The following is a 17,500-nucleotide window of genomic DNA, read 5'->3' as shown; positions in this document are numbered from 1 at the left end:
AGAATACTTTTTTTTTCCTCTGTAATGCGTTCTCCTCACTCACCGCCATCTCCTAATGCATAAAACCATGCTCTGTTATTCATGCCCACAGCTACATGATATGGTCCCACAGCTATAAAACTGGGTTCAACTTCAACTGCAACAGGAACAGGGGATTCCTAAGAAAAGGTAAAATGGCATCAAGAAATTACATTTTTAAATATTCTAGGGAATAAAATATTATGACTAGATATTTAAATATTATGACTATATATAAAAAAGCTGAAGTTGCAATTTTTTTTGTTGTTGCTATATTTACTGCAACAAGAAAACTACTTCACAAGATCACTTTTGGAAAGAATGTGTTATTAAAGAATGATTGGGGTGATTTTGGGGTGATCATCAGCATAAAATATAATACAAATATTTATAAATAGGGATATTAATCAAAAGCAAAGATATAAATAAAATGAACAGTGCTTTGTTTTTCTGGAGAGTCTTAACAGTATAGGAATACTCAAATAAACAAATAAAAACACTGAATAGTCTTTACTGCATAAATAAAATAATTAATCTTTGTTAAAACTGTAAACACTATTGTTTCTTATTTCTGAACTCTTTAAAAATCACATGGAATGTTTACGCTGTAACAGGCCTTAAAAGTACATATTAAATCAAAACTAACCACACTCACCGACCACTTTATTAGGTACACCTTACTACTATCGGGTTGGACCCACTTTTGCCTCCAGAACTGCATTAATCCTTCCTGGCATAGATTCAACAAGGTACTGGAAATATTCCTCCGAGATTTTGGTCCATATTGACATGATAGCATCACGCAGTTGCTGCAGATTGTCAGCTGCAAATTCATGATGCAAATCTCCCGTTCCACCACATCCCAAAGGTGCTCTATTGTATTGAGATCTGATGACTGTGGAGGCAATTTGAGTACAGTGAACTCATTGTCATGTTCAAGAAACCAGTCTGAGATGATTCACGCTTTATGACAGGGCTTGTTATCCTGCTGGAAGTAGCCATCAGAAGATGGGTACACTGTAGTCATAAAGGGATGGACATGGTCAGCAACAACACTAAGGTAGGCAGTGACACAATGCTCATTTGGTAATAATGGGCCCAAAGTGTGCCAAGAAAATATCCCCCACACCATTACACCACAACCACCAGCCTGAACCATTGATACAAGGCAGGATTGATCCAATCTTTCATGTTGTTGATGCCAAATTCTGATCCTAACATCCGAATGTCGCAGCAGAAATCGAGACTCTTCAGACCAGGCAACGTTCTAATCTTCTATTGTCCAATTTTGATGAGCCTGTGCAAATTGTGGCCTCAGTTTCCTGTACTTAGCTGACAGGAGTGGCACCCGGTGTTGTCTTCTGCTGCTGCAGTCCATCCACCTCAAGGTTCAACATGTTGTGCGTTCAGAGATGCTCTTCTGCATACCTCAGTTTTAACAAGTGATTATGAGTTGCTGTTGCATTTCTATCAACTCAAACCAGTCTGGCCATTCTCCTCTCACCTCTGGCATTAACAAGGCATTTGCGCTCACAGAACTGCCGCTCACTGGATATTTTCTCTTTTTTGGACCAATCTCTAAGAACCCTAGAGATAGTTGTGCATGAAAATCCTAGTAGATCAGCATTTTCTGAAATACTCAGACAAGCAGTCTGGCACCAACAACTATGCCACGTTTAAAGTCACTTAAATCACCTTTGTTCCCCATTCTGATGCTTAGTTTGAACTGAAGCAGATCCTCTTGACCATTTCTCATTACATGCCTAAATGCAATGAGTTGCTGCCATGTGATTGGCTGATTATAAATTTGCATTAATGAGCATAGGAAAGGTGTACCTATTAAAGTGGCTGGTGAGTGTATATTGATTTTGTTAGCTCACATTGCTAGTTTTGTGTTGAACAATTTATCTGTGCATGTCGTAAGAAAAACAAATTTGTTTGCCCTTGTAATCTAAATCTGAAGGATCTTTAGGAACCGTGTCACAATACAGAAAAAAACTAAACATTCACATTTGTATATTTACCAGTAAAGTGTAATTTGTCATCATTACTGTGAGAAAGCAGTGATTGTGAACCAATTTTTACTACAGTGTACAAGTCTGTGTCATCTCCTTACCCCTTCCACTGGATTAGCGACTGTAACCTCCAGCAGGGATGTAAGATAGGCGATTCTAGTGCCACTACTGTCTCCCAATATAGGCAGCTTGGTGAGGAAGACATGCAAAGTGCCCTGCTGAGACGACACGGCTAACAGCTGCCCATCATCAGTCCAACACATCTGATCAAGGCCTAAGAAATGCATCACAGAACTAAGAACTACTGTACTGCTATTTACAGTGTACCAATGTGCACCAAAATGATCTCGTACCTTTTGTCTCCTCATCCAGGGTGACAATAGCATACATCTCCTTCAGATCAGTCAGGTCGTGTATCTTGATACTGACAGACACATACAATAGTGTGATCTCAAAACATATTTATTACGGTGGTAAATGAAACTGTCATGTATGAATTGGGAAGCAGCAGAGCAGCAGGTCTGAAATAGGCAGGTCTAAGGATGATGTAACTTTACGAGTATACAGTATGTTACCCTGAACCACAATAGTTGTACAATAGCCAAAAATACACTGTCAGGCTTTTCAACCTGCAGTTCCATTCAATTTAATTCATATTTATTTCTACATTACATTTTGCAATGTAGATTGTGTCAAAGCAGCTTGAAAAGCCAAATTTTCCAGCAATTCAGGCAGGCAGGAGAGTAGTGTAGAATGCTGGTGTAGTTCTAGTAAACTGAAACTGCTTCGGTTCAGTTTAGGAAAAACTGTGCTTTGAAAGGCTGAAAATCATCATATGCATTTGTTTTTATTGAAAACCATGTCTTTTCTATCACACAAGCAAAAAAAATACATAAGAAGTGCTCATAAGTTCAGGCATGTAGGCTGACATCTGTGTATTTTAGGGTCTGCTGTGTGCTCACACCTTGTGGAAGCTTCAAACTACTGAATGGTAGTTTAATGGTCTCAGATTTGGGTTTTGATCACATGGTCAAGAAAAAGACAAAAGAAGGTTGTATTTTTTTTTTCTCTTGGGCTCTGGGTCTTTCTCAGGGCCCTGCTCTCCCCCATCTCTATTAGGTAACATTTTACATTTAAGATATGTACAATTAATATTATTTGTGTAATCATTTCATACATTTATTTTGTAACTAATATGGCTGTACTCGCAACAAAATACAGTATTAAACCATTTAATTTTCAAGTTTTCTTTGAAATACTTAACATTAATACTTAATTGATCCATATTCAAATAAAATATAGTCCTATAATAGCAATGCTCTCCCACATATTTAGCTGCTCTAACTGCACTTATTTTCCGTCATTGGTTTAAGATTGCAGAAGGTGGTTTTAATTAGAAATGTACCTTTTTTCACCTTCAAGCTGATAATGTTTCTTTAGTCTTTCAGCAATATTACAGCTCAAATCACTGCAGTAGTTACCACCTTCCAATTTAACCCTAGATTATTGTCATTCTAAACATCATCCTGGGTAAAACAGCTATAAACCTTCATGTTGACATTTTTTATAACTGACAAGATGCTGAATTCAGTCTATAACTATTGCCTACTGTTTGTCCAGTTAGTGACAGTGACAGCAAATATGTAAATGAGAACATTAACCAGGGGTTTAGGAATGTACAGTGTAAACCCAATGTTTTTTAATGAATACCCAGGATTATACGTTAACCCCAGGTATAGGATAAGTAGTGTGAAATGTGATTACAGATAACCCTAGATTACATTTTCATCCAGGGTTTATGATAACCCAGGGTTAATAATTTCAAGTAAATTTTAAGTGTGAAAAGCCCTTGTATGGATCAAAATGATACTATAGATTGTTTATTGCCCAGAATCATTAGAATATTAAGTAAAGATCATGTTCCATTAAGATATTTTGTAAATTTCTTACTGTAAATATATCAAATATATAATCAATATTATATTTGTGATTGTAATCATATATAATCAAATATATAATAAAAAATATATTTGATTAGACATGTGCATTGCACTGTAAAAAGCGATTAGTTTTGCTTTATATAAAAAAGCAAGTAAACCTGTTGCCTTAAAATTATTAAACTTATTACATTAAATTAAATAATTAAAAATATTAGGTTAACTTGACAGTTCCAAATTAAAACAGGTTTACTCACTTTTTTGACATTAAGTAACTAATCTCTTTTTATAGTTTGCTATTCACTTCATATAGACACATTTTTTCATTTTATTTTCTCAGTATTTAGACTTTTTTTAAATATGTCGTCACCTTAGAATTACATGGTTCTATTATACACATAGTTATTATTAAATGACAACATATTTACACGATGTGATTTTTTTAAAAAGTTGTTTACATAAAAAAATATTTAAAAAACAAAAAAGCTTTTTAAGAAATATTTTATTTTTGCATATATATAGTCAGTGAAACATTTTTCAGTGTTTATTAAACTTTATTAAACAACTCATTTGCTCTTTATTTACTTTTAAAGTCTTTAAATTTGGTATTAAGCCTTGGAGGGCAAATACATAATTTAATTCATGTGGCATATAATTCAATAAATATAATTCAATAATTTATATAAAGCATATAATTCTATAAATAGCAGCATATTAATTACATAAAATTAACAGCTGCACTGGATACAATATTTAGCACAGCCTTGTATGCTTAATTTAAACAAGAAAAACATAAATATTACAAAGCATTAAATGAATGTTATAGAAAGCTGTAAGAAGCTAAATTATCATATGCTTTTGTTTAAATGACAAAACATGTCTTTTTGACTCAAGAAGGTCCATACTGACTCCAAAGGCAGATACTGATAAGATCAGGGCCTGGTGTGTGGACTTTGGGGGTTTTACGATGTGATCATATGTTGATTGGTCAGTTTGAATGTCTCAGCATTTTGGCTTTAGTCACATGGTCAAGAAAGATACAAAATAGATGGTAAAACGCTGCTCTGGCTCTTGTCTTTTCCTGGCCTGTCTTTTCCTGGTCTGCTTTCCTCCTCTGCTCCTCTCCTTCTCTGGAGTCTATCTTCTCTGACTCTACTGCAATCAGGCTAACTTCTGGGCCTGCTCTCTTTGTCTCTCTCTCCCTCCCCCTGTGTCTCTCCTTCTACCTCTGGTAACTTTAATTTTACATTTAAGCTGGGTACAATTTATATCATATGCTTTATCATTTCATATTTGATCATTTTATAGTTTATCATTTTATACAGTTATTTTGTAACTAATTCAGTTGTAACCATAGAGAATTATTGTCATTAAATCATTTCATTTTCAAGTATTTGTGAATTACTTTTGATTTAACATCAACACTTAGCTGTTCCATATTGCAATACAATACAATCACATAATATCAACGCTCTCCCACCTTTATAGCTATTAATACTGCCCATTCGGCAGAACTACAGTTCGAACCGCTGTGGTTTTAAAACCCATTCCTACAAAGCAAAAATGTAACATTATTGCAACACCAATTAAATGTTTTTTTCATTAAATTAATAAGCAGACTGGTTGTATTTCTTGAAAAGTAATGCTTCAATTAATGATCTGCCAAACAGAAAAATTACTTTTGAGAATTAGAAGGTTCTATCTGCATTTGCCCTGTTTGTTTTACCCCAACTTGCAAATAATGTACATTTAGAGTACATTTAGGGTCTCTGTCATGTTAATGTATGAAAGAGAACTGATACACATATATTGTTTGCTATATGGAATGCAAAAACTTTGAAGCTCAAAATCATTTAGAATGCAGATAGAACCTTATAGTTCCAAGGTGATGATGTATCTCTGCTAAATACAAACACCATACAGTAAATCAATGAAAAGCTCATTTATCCAGCTTTCAGGTTAAAAATCTCAATATCAAAAAGCTGCCCTTTATGTCTTGGCTTTGTGGTCCAGGGTCACATATTGTATAATGGTTTTGTAAATGTAAATTGGTTTTGACAGCAGACCAACAAGTCGATCAGCCCACTGGGATAATGTGGCATATGGCAACATTGATCGTGATGAAGTATGCATACTAATAAACACTTACCAGTTGTCTCCACAGGATGCGGCCTTGTTTAAAGACTGTGAGATGGCGATGCTTGTCAGGCTGTCTTTATGATTGTGGGCTTGAAACAACTCTTGACCAATCTCACGGATGTGCGTGGAAATGACCACAAAATAACCATGCGAAAATCCAATCATGATATAGCCATCTCCATACCTACAGACAGCATGGAAATGTGTTTGTAGTGTATGAAAAATGCACAGAATTTGTAAATCTTTTCTTTGAGTTTAAGTTGACTTTATTGTGTAGCTCTTTTAATTTAAAGATTCTCTTTTATGGGCTTTTGAAAATAAGCTTCCATGCAGTGTGTAGCACAGCTCTAAGTGAATGAAAACATCAGGCTGAGGTTTAAATCTGAAAGTGCACAGTGTTTAAAACTATTGATTCTTTAACAAAATATTCGACTCAGGGTCAAATAAATGAATCATGTTGGGTTCGGATCTTTTGCCTGAACACATTGATGTTTATACGGTACATCAACAAATATGAAGTGCCAAATTCTGTAAAACGTGAACGCGCCTTTTCCTTCAAACACTAGTTTAGCGCAGGGGATCATGGAACTGATTATAACACGAAGCAGACGATCACTGACAGATGAAGATTCGGCTGTGAATTAGACCTCTTTCTTGACTTCAAACAGAAACAGTGTGCGGCATGACATCACTTTGTTGCAGAGACGTTATTGGTTAAATGCTGGCAAAGTAGAACATGAAAGCAGCTTGAAGCGGAAAGCGCCAGAATTTCTGCAGTCTGGAGGTATTATAAAGTTAATGACGACAACATTGCATAGTGAACTGTGAGATATATAAACTTGGGATTGCCTGACGGGTATTTTAAGTTATAATATAATTTTTTTTTAGATATTTACTGTTGCACTAAAGTCCAAAAGTGAAGAATAAATGTTTACTTTATTGTTCAAGCTACCTCACTAAAGTGCTCTGTTCGTTAACAGTTGTTGAATGTTAAAATAAGGTGGATTAAATCAAAAATAAGGAATATCCTAGATCTGTTTTTTTCATTATTCTTTTTTTTATGTATTAAAGAAGTATCGGATCAGGTTTCAGTAGATAGTTAAAATCAAATGACTCGGACTCGAGGGCAGAAAAACCTGATCGGGACATCCTTATTAATAATGCATTAGTTAATGATGAAATATGATTAACAAATTCTTTACAAGATTATTCATTTTTAGTTAATGTTAGTAAATACATTAACTATTCATTATAGTGTAACCCAATTTTTATTTGAGCTTTAGGGTCATATGTAGAATTTCGAATAAAGAATTTCATGTAGTTAACTTAACCCTTTTATATTATAGTAATATGGCTTACTATAGCTGTGATGGACTATTGTTTTCTTAGGAAAACTTAATTACAACTAAATGTATATAATAAAACGTAAAAGTTATGGAGGCACATTTTTACCAAAACCACTACAGTATATATATTTTTTTCCTCTTTGCTGTACTGAAAGCATAGTAATCATATTAATGTGTATGTGTGTGTGTACCAGCGGTAGGAGATGATGTTGCCATAACGCTGCTGGAAGGCCAGTTCTATAGGGTTATCAGGATCATTCAGGTTAACAGAAACAGCGTCTTCTTTCCTAAAGCCACACTCACCTGCAGGTTAAAGATAATTTAATATAAAACATAATTATTTTCAGAAATGTTTCCACAGGCAGTGTAAAAATACAGCATGGTTGAAATATTTGCTCAAAGCAATGTTAAAGACAAAAATGACATTATTTTAATTAGATTTTTCTATAATCATTTTTACGTTTATTAATATCAGAATTCTACTATTTAATAACTCATGCCATTATATTAAATTTAATGATTTTAAATTACACATACTCCCTTTACTTTTGCATAGCCCGTAGTTTATAAGGGGTCGCCACAGCAGAATCAACCATCAATTACTCCAGCACAAGTTTTACCAGTGGATATATGTATATCCACTATACAATACACACTCAGTATTGTCAATTTTTTTATATATTTTCAACTATATCTACGGAAGCCCATTGCCACCTCTAAATAAAAAAGTAATACATTTTTAAGTGATAAAGTCAGAATTCTGAGTTATAAAGTTGCAATTCTGAGTTAACAAGTCAGAATTGGTCAGCGGCAATGGTGTAGTGGTAGTGCGTTAACACGTGCACTCCGGTGAAGTCAGAATTGCAAGTGACTTTATAACTCTGAATTCTACGTTTCAAATTTTTATATAATTTTGTATAATTTTTATAAACTTTATAATTTCATTAAATAATTTATTTTTTATTATTCAGTGGCAGAAACAGACTTACATAAATACCTACAAGTCCAATCAGCGTAAAAAATAATAATAATAATAAAAAAGTGAACATACAGTACTTTGTCCTGGAGATGATCTCTCATCTGTTTTCATCACTGAGAACTGAACATCTGCTGGATCTGCTCTCACAGAGGTCTGAAGGGGAGGAAGAGAGCAAAAAACAGCATTTCAAATCAAGCTATTTCTATGTTTGAATAAACAGTTATGACATAACAGGATCTGTGACAGATCCACAAGTACCTGTCGAATGGTGTCTCCCTCGTGGTTGCTGATTGTTATGCTGCGATCTTCACTGCCCAATGCCAGGAGGTTCTGAGAACTCCAGCAGCCACATGTGATTTTCTTTGTGTGTTTACCTGCATGATGTGGAAAATCTTTACAAAGCATTCTATTTCTTTTTTTAATCTGTTTATATTATCCAGAAAACGCAGGAAATAAAGAGGAAGCATATTATTGTATTATTATTACTCACTTAAATAAATTATATAATTATATACATAAATTCTATTTGTAAATGTACATATATGCAAATGACTCTCTGCCACCCACACTGGACCCACATCAGTTTGCCTACCGTGGCAACAGGAGCACAGAAGATGCAGTCTCCATAGCACTGCACTCTGTACTCACATACCTGGACAATAAAAACACTTATGCACGAATGCTGTTTGTTGACTTCAGCTCAGCATTCAACACTGTCATACTCTCTAAGTTACTGATCAAACTTAGAGACCTGGATATAGACACGTCTCTCTGCAACTGGGTTATGGACTTTCTGACTAACAGACCTCAAAACGTTAGAACAGGCCACATCTGCTCCACCCCCATCACACTCAACACTGGTGTACCACAGGGCTGTGTGCTGAGCCCCTTCCTCTACTCCCTTTTTACCATTGACTGTAGGCCTGTGAACAGATCCAACACCATCATCAAATTTGCAGATGACACCACAGTGATTGGTCTAATCAGCAATAATGATGAGACTGCCTACAGGGAGGAGATACAGCACTGGTGTACTGGCCACTTGGTGCACCGACAACAATCTGCTCCTTAACACCAACAAGACCAAGGAGCTCATTGTGGACTTCAGTAAGGGACGAACAGCCTCACATGATCCCATCCACATTAATCCTTTAAGTTCCTGGGGACCCACATCTCAAAGGACCTTTCCTGGACCACCAACACCTCCAGCCCGATCAAGAAGGCTCACCAGCGCCTATTTTTCTTAAGGCAACTTAAGACGAACCACCTTTCATCAGCTGTCTTGGTGAACTTCTACCGCTGCACAATAGAAAGCATCCTGACCAACTGCGTCACAGTCTGGTATGGAAGCTGCTCTGTTGCTGAGCGTAGGACACTGCAGCGGGTTGTGAAAACTGCCCAACGCATCACAGGGACTACACTGCCAGCCATTGAGGACATCCAGAAGAAACACTGTCTGTGCTGAGCACGCAGTATTCTTAAGGACACCTCTCACCCTGCTTACAGACTGTTTTCACTCCTGCCTACCGGCAAGTGCTTCAGACTCCCCCAGTCAAAAACCAGCAGACTGAGGAACAGCTTTTTCCCCAGAGCTGTCTCCCTTTTGAACTCTGCCCCTCACTGACTCTTTTGCCCCCCCCCAATACACCCCCCACTCTCCTCTAACTTAAACTCCTCACAATCACTGCACTATTTAACATTTGCACGTTTAAATTTGCACATATTCATTGCACTACATTGCACAGATTCACTTATTTGAACTGTACATACCCACTGCACATGGACATTTGTAATCATGTACACACCCACTGTGCATGTACATTTGTAATGGTTTATCTATCTGCACACTTCTGATTATTAATAGCAACCTGTACATATGTTCATTTATTGTAAATCTCTGTTCATAGCTAATACATCCTGTATATAATGTTGACAGAACATCCATCTGTAAATATCACCATAGTTTTTCTATAACTGCACTTTATAACTTATACCTGTATCCTGCACTTGCTGCTATTACACTGCTGGTTAGACCTAAACTGGACTTGTACATGTGTAATGACAATAAAGTTGAATCTAATCTAATCATTTTAAAAAAATAAAATTGTATGCATTTTCATCATATAACTGTTTTTAAAATTGAATGAAAAATTCACTGAAACATCTCAGGAAATGAGCTAAATAATTAATTCACTATTGGTGAATCCTAAACATTTTATTGGAGATGGAAAATGTACCCGCATTTCTTAAAACAACAACAAAAAGTAGTTTTTAAACATCAAAACCATAAGATTTAGGCAGCTTTAAATTAGTTTTTTTATGTAATAGCATGCATCAAGCTAAATTTTTTGTACATGTGGAAAAGTATTATTCATTCTATTTTTTCAATTTTCTTGGGCTTTGTCTCTGATTTATCAGAGGTTGCCACAGCGAAATGAACCACCAACTATTCCAGCATATGTTTTGTGCAGTGGATGCCCTTCCAGCCACAACCCAATACTGGGCAACGCCCTTACACATTCTCATTTACACACGCACTCATAAACTACAGCCAATTTTGTTTAACCAATTCACTCATGTCTTTGGACTATGGGAGAAACTGGAGCACCAGAAGAAAACCTACGCCAACATAGGGGAAAACATGCAAACTCCACACAAAAACCACAAATTAGCCAGCCGGGACTCAAACCAGCGACCTTCTTGCTGTGAGGCGACAGTGCTAACCACTGAGAGACTGTGTCACCAAAGTATTATTTTTTTCATTAATTAATTAGATTTAGGAATTTAAATCATGGCGACATGGTGTCGTCTCACAGCAAGAAGGTCGCTGGTTCGAGTAACCAGCCGAGGCTTGAACAGTTGGCATGGTTCTGGTATTCGTGGGTTTCCTCCGGGTGCACTGGTTTCTCCCACAAGTCCAAAGACATGTGGTATAGGTGAATTGGGTAAGCTAAATTGTCCGTAGTGTATTAATGGATGTTTCCCAATGATGGGTTGCAGCTGGAAGGGCATCCGCTCCTTAAACATAAGCTGGATAAATTGGCGGTTCATTCCACTGTGGCGACCCCTGATTAATAAACGGACTAAGCTGAAAAGAAAATGAATGAATGAATGAATGAATATAAATCATACTACACTGAATTTAAAAATGTATATATACCCAGAACAGGAATCTTCCGCGACGTTTGCTGGTTGTAGATCAGTAGGTTGCCTTTAGATGTGCCAACAGCCAATAGTGGCCCAGTTTTGGACCACAGCAGAAATGACATCTGATCTCTATCTCAGCAAAACAATACATTAATGCAAAATAGGCGTAATCTCAAAAACAATGATTCCAAGAGATTATTATTTATCTATAAGAGAAGTGATAATATGTCTCTCATCACATCACTCACCTCATACCACTGTCCAGCTGTGAGGTTTTGTTAACATTTGCATCCCACAAGTAAACAGAACTGGACTTCTCAGCAATCACAGCCAAAATATCGCCATCTTTATCCCAGTCAAGAGATACACAATTGCTGTGCAAACAAACCGTGCAATTTTATTTATGCACAAAACAAATAAATATGATGAATAAAATAATGAATATGATAATAAAAAAAAAAGTTTTTAAATTAAAATCTCAGAGAGAAAATGCATAAATGCCCACTTACCCAGGGAGATTTAACTCGTTCACCTTCTGTCCATGCCGATCGAAGATTTTCACTAAATTGTCAGGGCTGTGAATTCATCAAATTAACATACAGTTGAGGTTAGAGTTATTAGCCCCCCTTTGAATTTTCTTTTCTATTTTTAAATATTTCCCAAATTATGTTTAGCAGAGCAAGGAAATTTTCACAGTATGTCAGATAATATTTTTTCTTCTGGAGAAAGTCTTATTTGTTTTATTTCAGCTAGAATAAAAGCAGTTCTTAATTAAAAAAAAAAAAACATTTTAAGGTCAAAATTATTAGCCCCCTTAAGCTATTTTTTTGGGATTGTCAACAGAACAAAACATTGTTATACAATAACTTGCCTAATTACCCTAAGCTGCCTAATTAACCTAGTTAAGCCTTTAAATGTCACTTTAAGCTCTATAGAAGTGTCTTGAAAAATATCTAGTAAAATATTATTTACTGTCATCATGGTAAAGGTAAAATAAATCAGTTATTAGAAATGAGTTATTAAAACTATTATGTTTAGAAATCTGTTGAAAAAAAATCTCTCCGTTAAACAGAAATTGAGGGGGGGGGGGATATAATAATAATTCAGGGGGGCTAATAATTCTGACTTCAACTGTATATAACTTACACTAAAGATTAAGATTTCTTTTGATAAAACAGTTACTCACCCTGCAACAGCAAGATAGTTTCCCACTGTTTTCTGCCACTTGTACTGCAAACATGATCCAGACCAGGACTTTTCCGACAGCGTGAAAACACGCTTTAGAGAACAAAATAAAGGATAAAATCAGTGTAGCTCGCTGATTGATAATGTACGAGGATAAAATTACCACAAAAAGACATCCTGTCAACCTATATAACATATTAACAGCCCACTTATTTAGTATTACTATTAGCAGACATGCAGAAGTGACTCGTTTATTACTATTTTGACGTTTATTCACTTTTATGTACATGCACTTCATCTTTAGCACTAAAAGATATATGTACTGCTGCTGTGCTAACTAGCCATCCTGCTAACGCTACACATGATATTTTCAAAAGGCATGCTGACATTCGTAATGCATTCTTGAAAGCACAAGTGCCTTCAGTAGCGATATTCGGTGAAAAGTAATAGGACGCTTGTAGACTTGAAAAAATAATAACACACTCGCCTTCATTTTTGTTTATGGAAAACGTTACAGTTCCCAGTGTGCTTCACGCCGACGCGTCTTGATCTCTCCTGGCAACCTCTTCTTAGCAACAACCAATCAGCGTTCAGCAAACTGCAACACAACGGTGTACTATTTCATACAGAGCAGACATAACTTGTATTATGTATCACAAACATTCTAAAATATAGCTATCTATCATAATGTCTATGATATAGATTATAAAGGGACTTTGCCTAAATAGAATAGACTACTGAGTATTGTTATTACTGTACGAGATGCGGCTTATATTAATCGTTTAAAGATGTTATAAAAGTCTACTTGATGAATGCCTGGTTTAGAGATCCCATACTTACATTATGTTTAGCATAATTAAAAATAGGGTGGCGTAGTGTAGCGCTGGCGCCTCACAGCAAAAAGGTCGCTGGTTCGAGCCTCGACTGGGTCAGTTGTCATTTATGTGTTTGTATGTTCTACCTCTGTTGGTGTGGGTTTCCTCCGGGTGCTCCGGTTTCCCGTCCAAAATCCAAATTAAGACATGTGGTATAGGTGAATTGGGTAGGCTAAACTGTCCGTAGTGTGTGAATGACGAGGCTGAATCCAGCTTCTTATTCGCAGCTTCTTATTGACGCTATGCGGTCCACCTTAAAAACCGCGACGCTTCCGTTTTTCAGCTTCTTATTCGCGCTCAACTTAGGGACCGTGTTTATTTGTGTTCCTTTTTGAAAAACGAAAAAGGCTAAATGAAACTGATATAAGACAGAAAACGGGCTGCAAGCATGAAATCTAAGTACATCATCGATTATTATTGACAGTGCCATCGTTTGAGTACAATATATTTCTATTTTTTATTCAGAAATATTGTCCTTTATGAAGACTTCACCTGACCCACCTATGTATAGACAGTGCCTGCCTCTGCAAGGATTTTAGATACAAAATAATTCTTTTAATTTATTCAAGTTGTAAAAGTTACTGCATGTTTTATCTGCAAATACTAAAAATTTGTATTAGACACCCACGCCTGTAAATACAATACTAGTTTTGTTAAACCTATTGTTTCAAAGAACAGACAATGCACTTTTTATACACATTTTTATATACCTTATACAAATGAATGTGAATTGAACTAAATGAGCTATTGCATAATGTCATGTACTATAATTGCATCTGTGTCTTTAAGACGGGGAACAGGTGGCATGATGGGTAGTTTTGTGATGTTAGGGAGTTCATACACACAAGTGAAGTAAAGAGTGGTGATAAAACGTTAACCTGCGTGTGGTTGATTTAATTCAGAAGTATGTGCGATCTATAAATGAATATTTGATGATAAGACACACATACATAACATTGGCGACGAGGATACAGCCGGGATATTGTGAGCACTGAATACATGCGATGAAAAAGTCAGGTATTTCTGCATTTGAGTGCTACAAAGATCCCGCGACTCTTGGGCCAAGATGGGCAAGATGGTTAACATCATTTGAACTTTATGCAGATGGAAAAGGACTTATTATAGAAGAAGGTGTCGCCGCGTCAGTTTGTCAACGACGCAGAGCACTTCTTTTGCATCATGCGGGACCTGATGTCCAAGATATATTCTCCACACTACCAATACGGGAAATGCCGATGACTTTAATGCGGCGGTTGCAGCCTTAATGCATACTTTGTGCCACGAGTAAATACTGCATACACGGCAATCCTTTTATAAACTTTCTCAAACTCCGGCGAGACTGTTCAGCAGTTTACAACACGTCTTAGACAAGCGGCGCGAGAGACTGTGCATTTGCAGATGACCTGAATAATCAGCTTCGGGATGCCATCGTAGGCAGAGGCTCATCAACATATGTGCGGCGTAAATTGTTGGAGGAAGGACCAAATCTCACTCTTGATCGCGCGTTGGAAGTCGCCGATCTCTGTGAACGAATAGAGGAACAGATGTCTGCGTCATCAGTGAATGATGCATCAAAATCTGATAACGTTACAGAAACTGTGAATCGAGTCTGGAAAAAAGGAGGAAAATATACAAAGGAAAACACCAAGCAGAAAGCAGTAAGTTGAATAAACAGTGTTATAGATGTGGAAACACAGATCATTTTGGAAAAGATTTAAATGTCCTGCTCGAGGTCAAATATGCCATAAGTGCAAAGGAAGAGATCATTTTTCAAAAATGTGCAAAACCAAAACTGTAAAACAGAGTTAATCAAGTGGAGGGACAGACTGAATATGCATTTGTCATTCAAAATGATGGCAAGGATACATATAGACTGAATGTCTGCTTGGGAAATGTCCATCTGAGGATGCTGGTAGACTCAGTGCATCCAGCAATATCATAGATGAGAAGACATGGGAGAACTGAAATCAGAGAGAATTAAATGTCATTCGTACATCCCAGATACAAAGAAAAATTTGTTCTCTTACTCATCTGATCAGCCTTTGCCGGTAAAGGGCATTTAAATGTGATGTCAATAGGCAGTCGGATGGTACATGCTGAGTTTATTGTTATAGAAGGGACTGGTGAACCTCTACTAGGGAGAGATACAGCCATGGAGCTTGGAGTACTCAAAATTGGCACAGATATTGCAGCGGTAACAGACCTTAAGCAATCACTCCAGTCACAATACCCAGAAGTGTTTCAGGGAGTTGGTAAGCTGAAAACTAAGCAAATCTGCCTGTACATAGATCAAACAGTCCAGCCAGTAGCCCAACCTTTAAGAAGAATACCATTTAATCTGAGAGGTCCTGTGGAGGATAAAATAAAAGAACTCTTAGAGATGGACATTATAGAAGAAGTAAATGGACCCACTCCATGGGTTAATCCTGTTGTAATCGTGCCAAAAGCTAATTCAGAAATCAGACTTTGTCTTGACATGCGACAGGCCAATCGAGCAATCATCAGAGAACGATACCCTATTCCTACAGTAGATGAACTTCTACAAAGTATGAATGGATCAATGGTTTTCAGCAAATTGGATCTTAAATGGGGTTACCATCAGTTAGAGCTGACACCAGAATCTCGCCAGATCACAACTTTTGCAGTTCATAATGGAGTGTACAGATACAAGCGTCTCATTTTTGGAGTATCATCTGCAAGTGAGCAATATCAACATGAGATAGCTGCTGCACTGACTGGAATAGAGGGAGTTGAAAACATCTCGGATGATATAATTGTGCATGCTCCGGAAAAAAAACACACAGCCAACGCCTACATGCCGTCATGAAGCGCATAAGAGAATGCGGACTGACGTTAAATCCGGAAAAATGTCAGTTTTGCATAGATCGCTTAAACTTCATGGGAATCCTGCTGACACAGAAAGGGATTGGACCCACTGAAGAAAGAGTCAGGGCTGTAGTGGAAGCCCGAGAACCACAAAGCGTCTCTGAAATTAGAAGTTTCTCGGACTTGTCAGTTACAGTAGCAGATTTATTCCACATTTGCAACCCTGGCGGAGCCATTAAGACGTCTTACCAGAAAGGAAACAGAATTTGTCTTCGGACATGAACAGAAAAGGGCATTTAATGCTCTAAAAGAGGAACTTGCAAAAGCAGGGACTTTGGCATACTTTGACAAAGACGCACCTACCCAGGTGATAGCTGATGCGAGCCCCGTAGGGGTGGGGGCAGTATTAACGCAGTGTCAAAAGGGTCAAATGGTGCCAGTGTGCTACATCAGCAGAAGTTTATCAGACTGTGAGAGACGGTACTCCCAGACAGAGAGGGAGGCCCTCGCACTTGTATGGGCTTGTGAAAGGCTTCACCCGTATATCTATGGAAGACAGTTTGACTTGCTCACAGACCATAAACCGTTAGAGTCAATATATGGTCCACGTTCTAAGCCATGTGCCCGCATAGAGCGGTGGGTTCTACGTCTCCAACCATATGACTTTAAGATTGTCTATGTTTCAGGAAGAGAAAATATTGCTGACCCTTTGTCACGACTTTTGGGGAGCACAGCAATGAGAGAGAAACACTCACATGACTCGGATGAGTATGTGAGATTTGTAGCCATTAGTGCCACTCCAAGAGCCCTAACCACAAGGGAGGTGGAAGAGGCTTCAGAAAAAGATGCAGAACTGACGGAAGTGCGAAGAGCTATTGAAAGTGGACACTTTGAAAAGTGTATGTCTTATGCAGCCATAGCTAATGAGCTGTGCACAATAGGCTATCTGGTTCTACGTGGAACACGTATTGTACTTCCAAAACATTACAAGCATGAGCACTAGCACTTGCCCATGAGGGACATCTAGGTATAG

The 17,500-nt window shown here is 37.1% G+C and overlaps 1 protein-coding gene across 1 annotated transcript in view; it reads right to left on the bottom strand.

Annotated features, from left to right (window-relative positions):
• The window catches only part of wdr19 (WD repeat domain 19), a 52,732-nt gene extending 38,790 nt beyond the window's left edge, over window positions 1-13,942 (bottom strand). The window contains 14 exon segments of the mRNA XM_056460195.1: window positions 44-158; window positions 2,135-2,307; window positions 2,387-2,457; window positions 6,120-6,293; window positions 7,647-7,725; window positions 7,728-7,758; window positions 8,507-8,587; window positions 8,693-8,808; window positions 11,595-11,710; window positions 11,830-11,955; window positions 12,091-12,156; window positions 12,768-12,859; window positions 13,254-13,364; window positions 13,607-13,942. Coding sequence (XP_056316170.1) covers window positions 44-158; window positions 2,135-2,307; window positions 2,387-2,457; window positions 6,120-6,293; window positions 7,647-7,725; window positions 7,728-7,758; window positions 8,507-8,587; window positions 8,693-8,808; window positions 11,595-11,710; window positions 11,830-11,955; window positions 12,091-12,156; window positions 12,768-12,859; window positions 13,254-13,259 — 1,246 coding nt within the window. The 5' untranslated portion in view covers window positions 13,260-13,364; window positions 13,607-13,942.
• Window positions 13,943-17,500: the final 3,558 nt, after the last annotated feature.

The sequence above is a fragment of the Danio aesculapii genome, chromosome 1, assembly GCF_903798145.1.
Source record: "Danio aesculapii chromosome 1, fDanAes4.1, whole genome shotgun sequence".
In the NCBI taxonomy this organism is placed as follows: Eukaryota; Metazoa; Chordata; class Actinopteri; order Cypriniformes; family Danionidae; genus Danio; species Danio aesculapii.
This window is presented reverse-complemented; position numbering and strand designations above follow the sequence as displayed.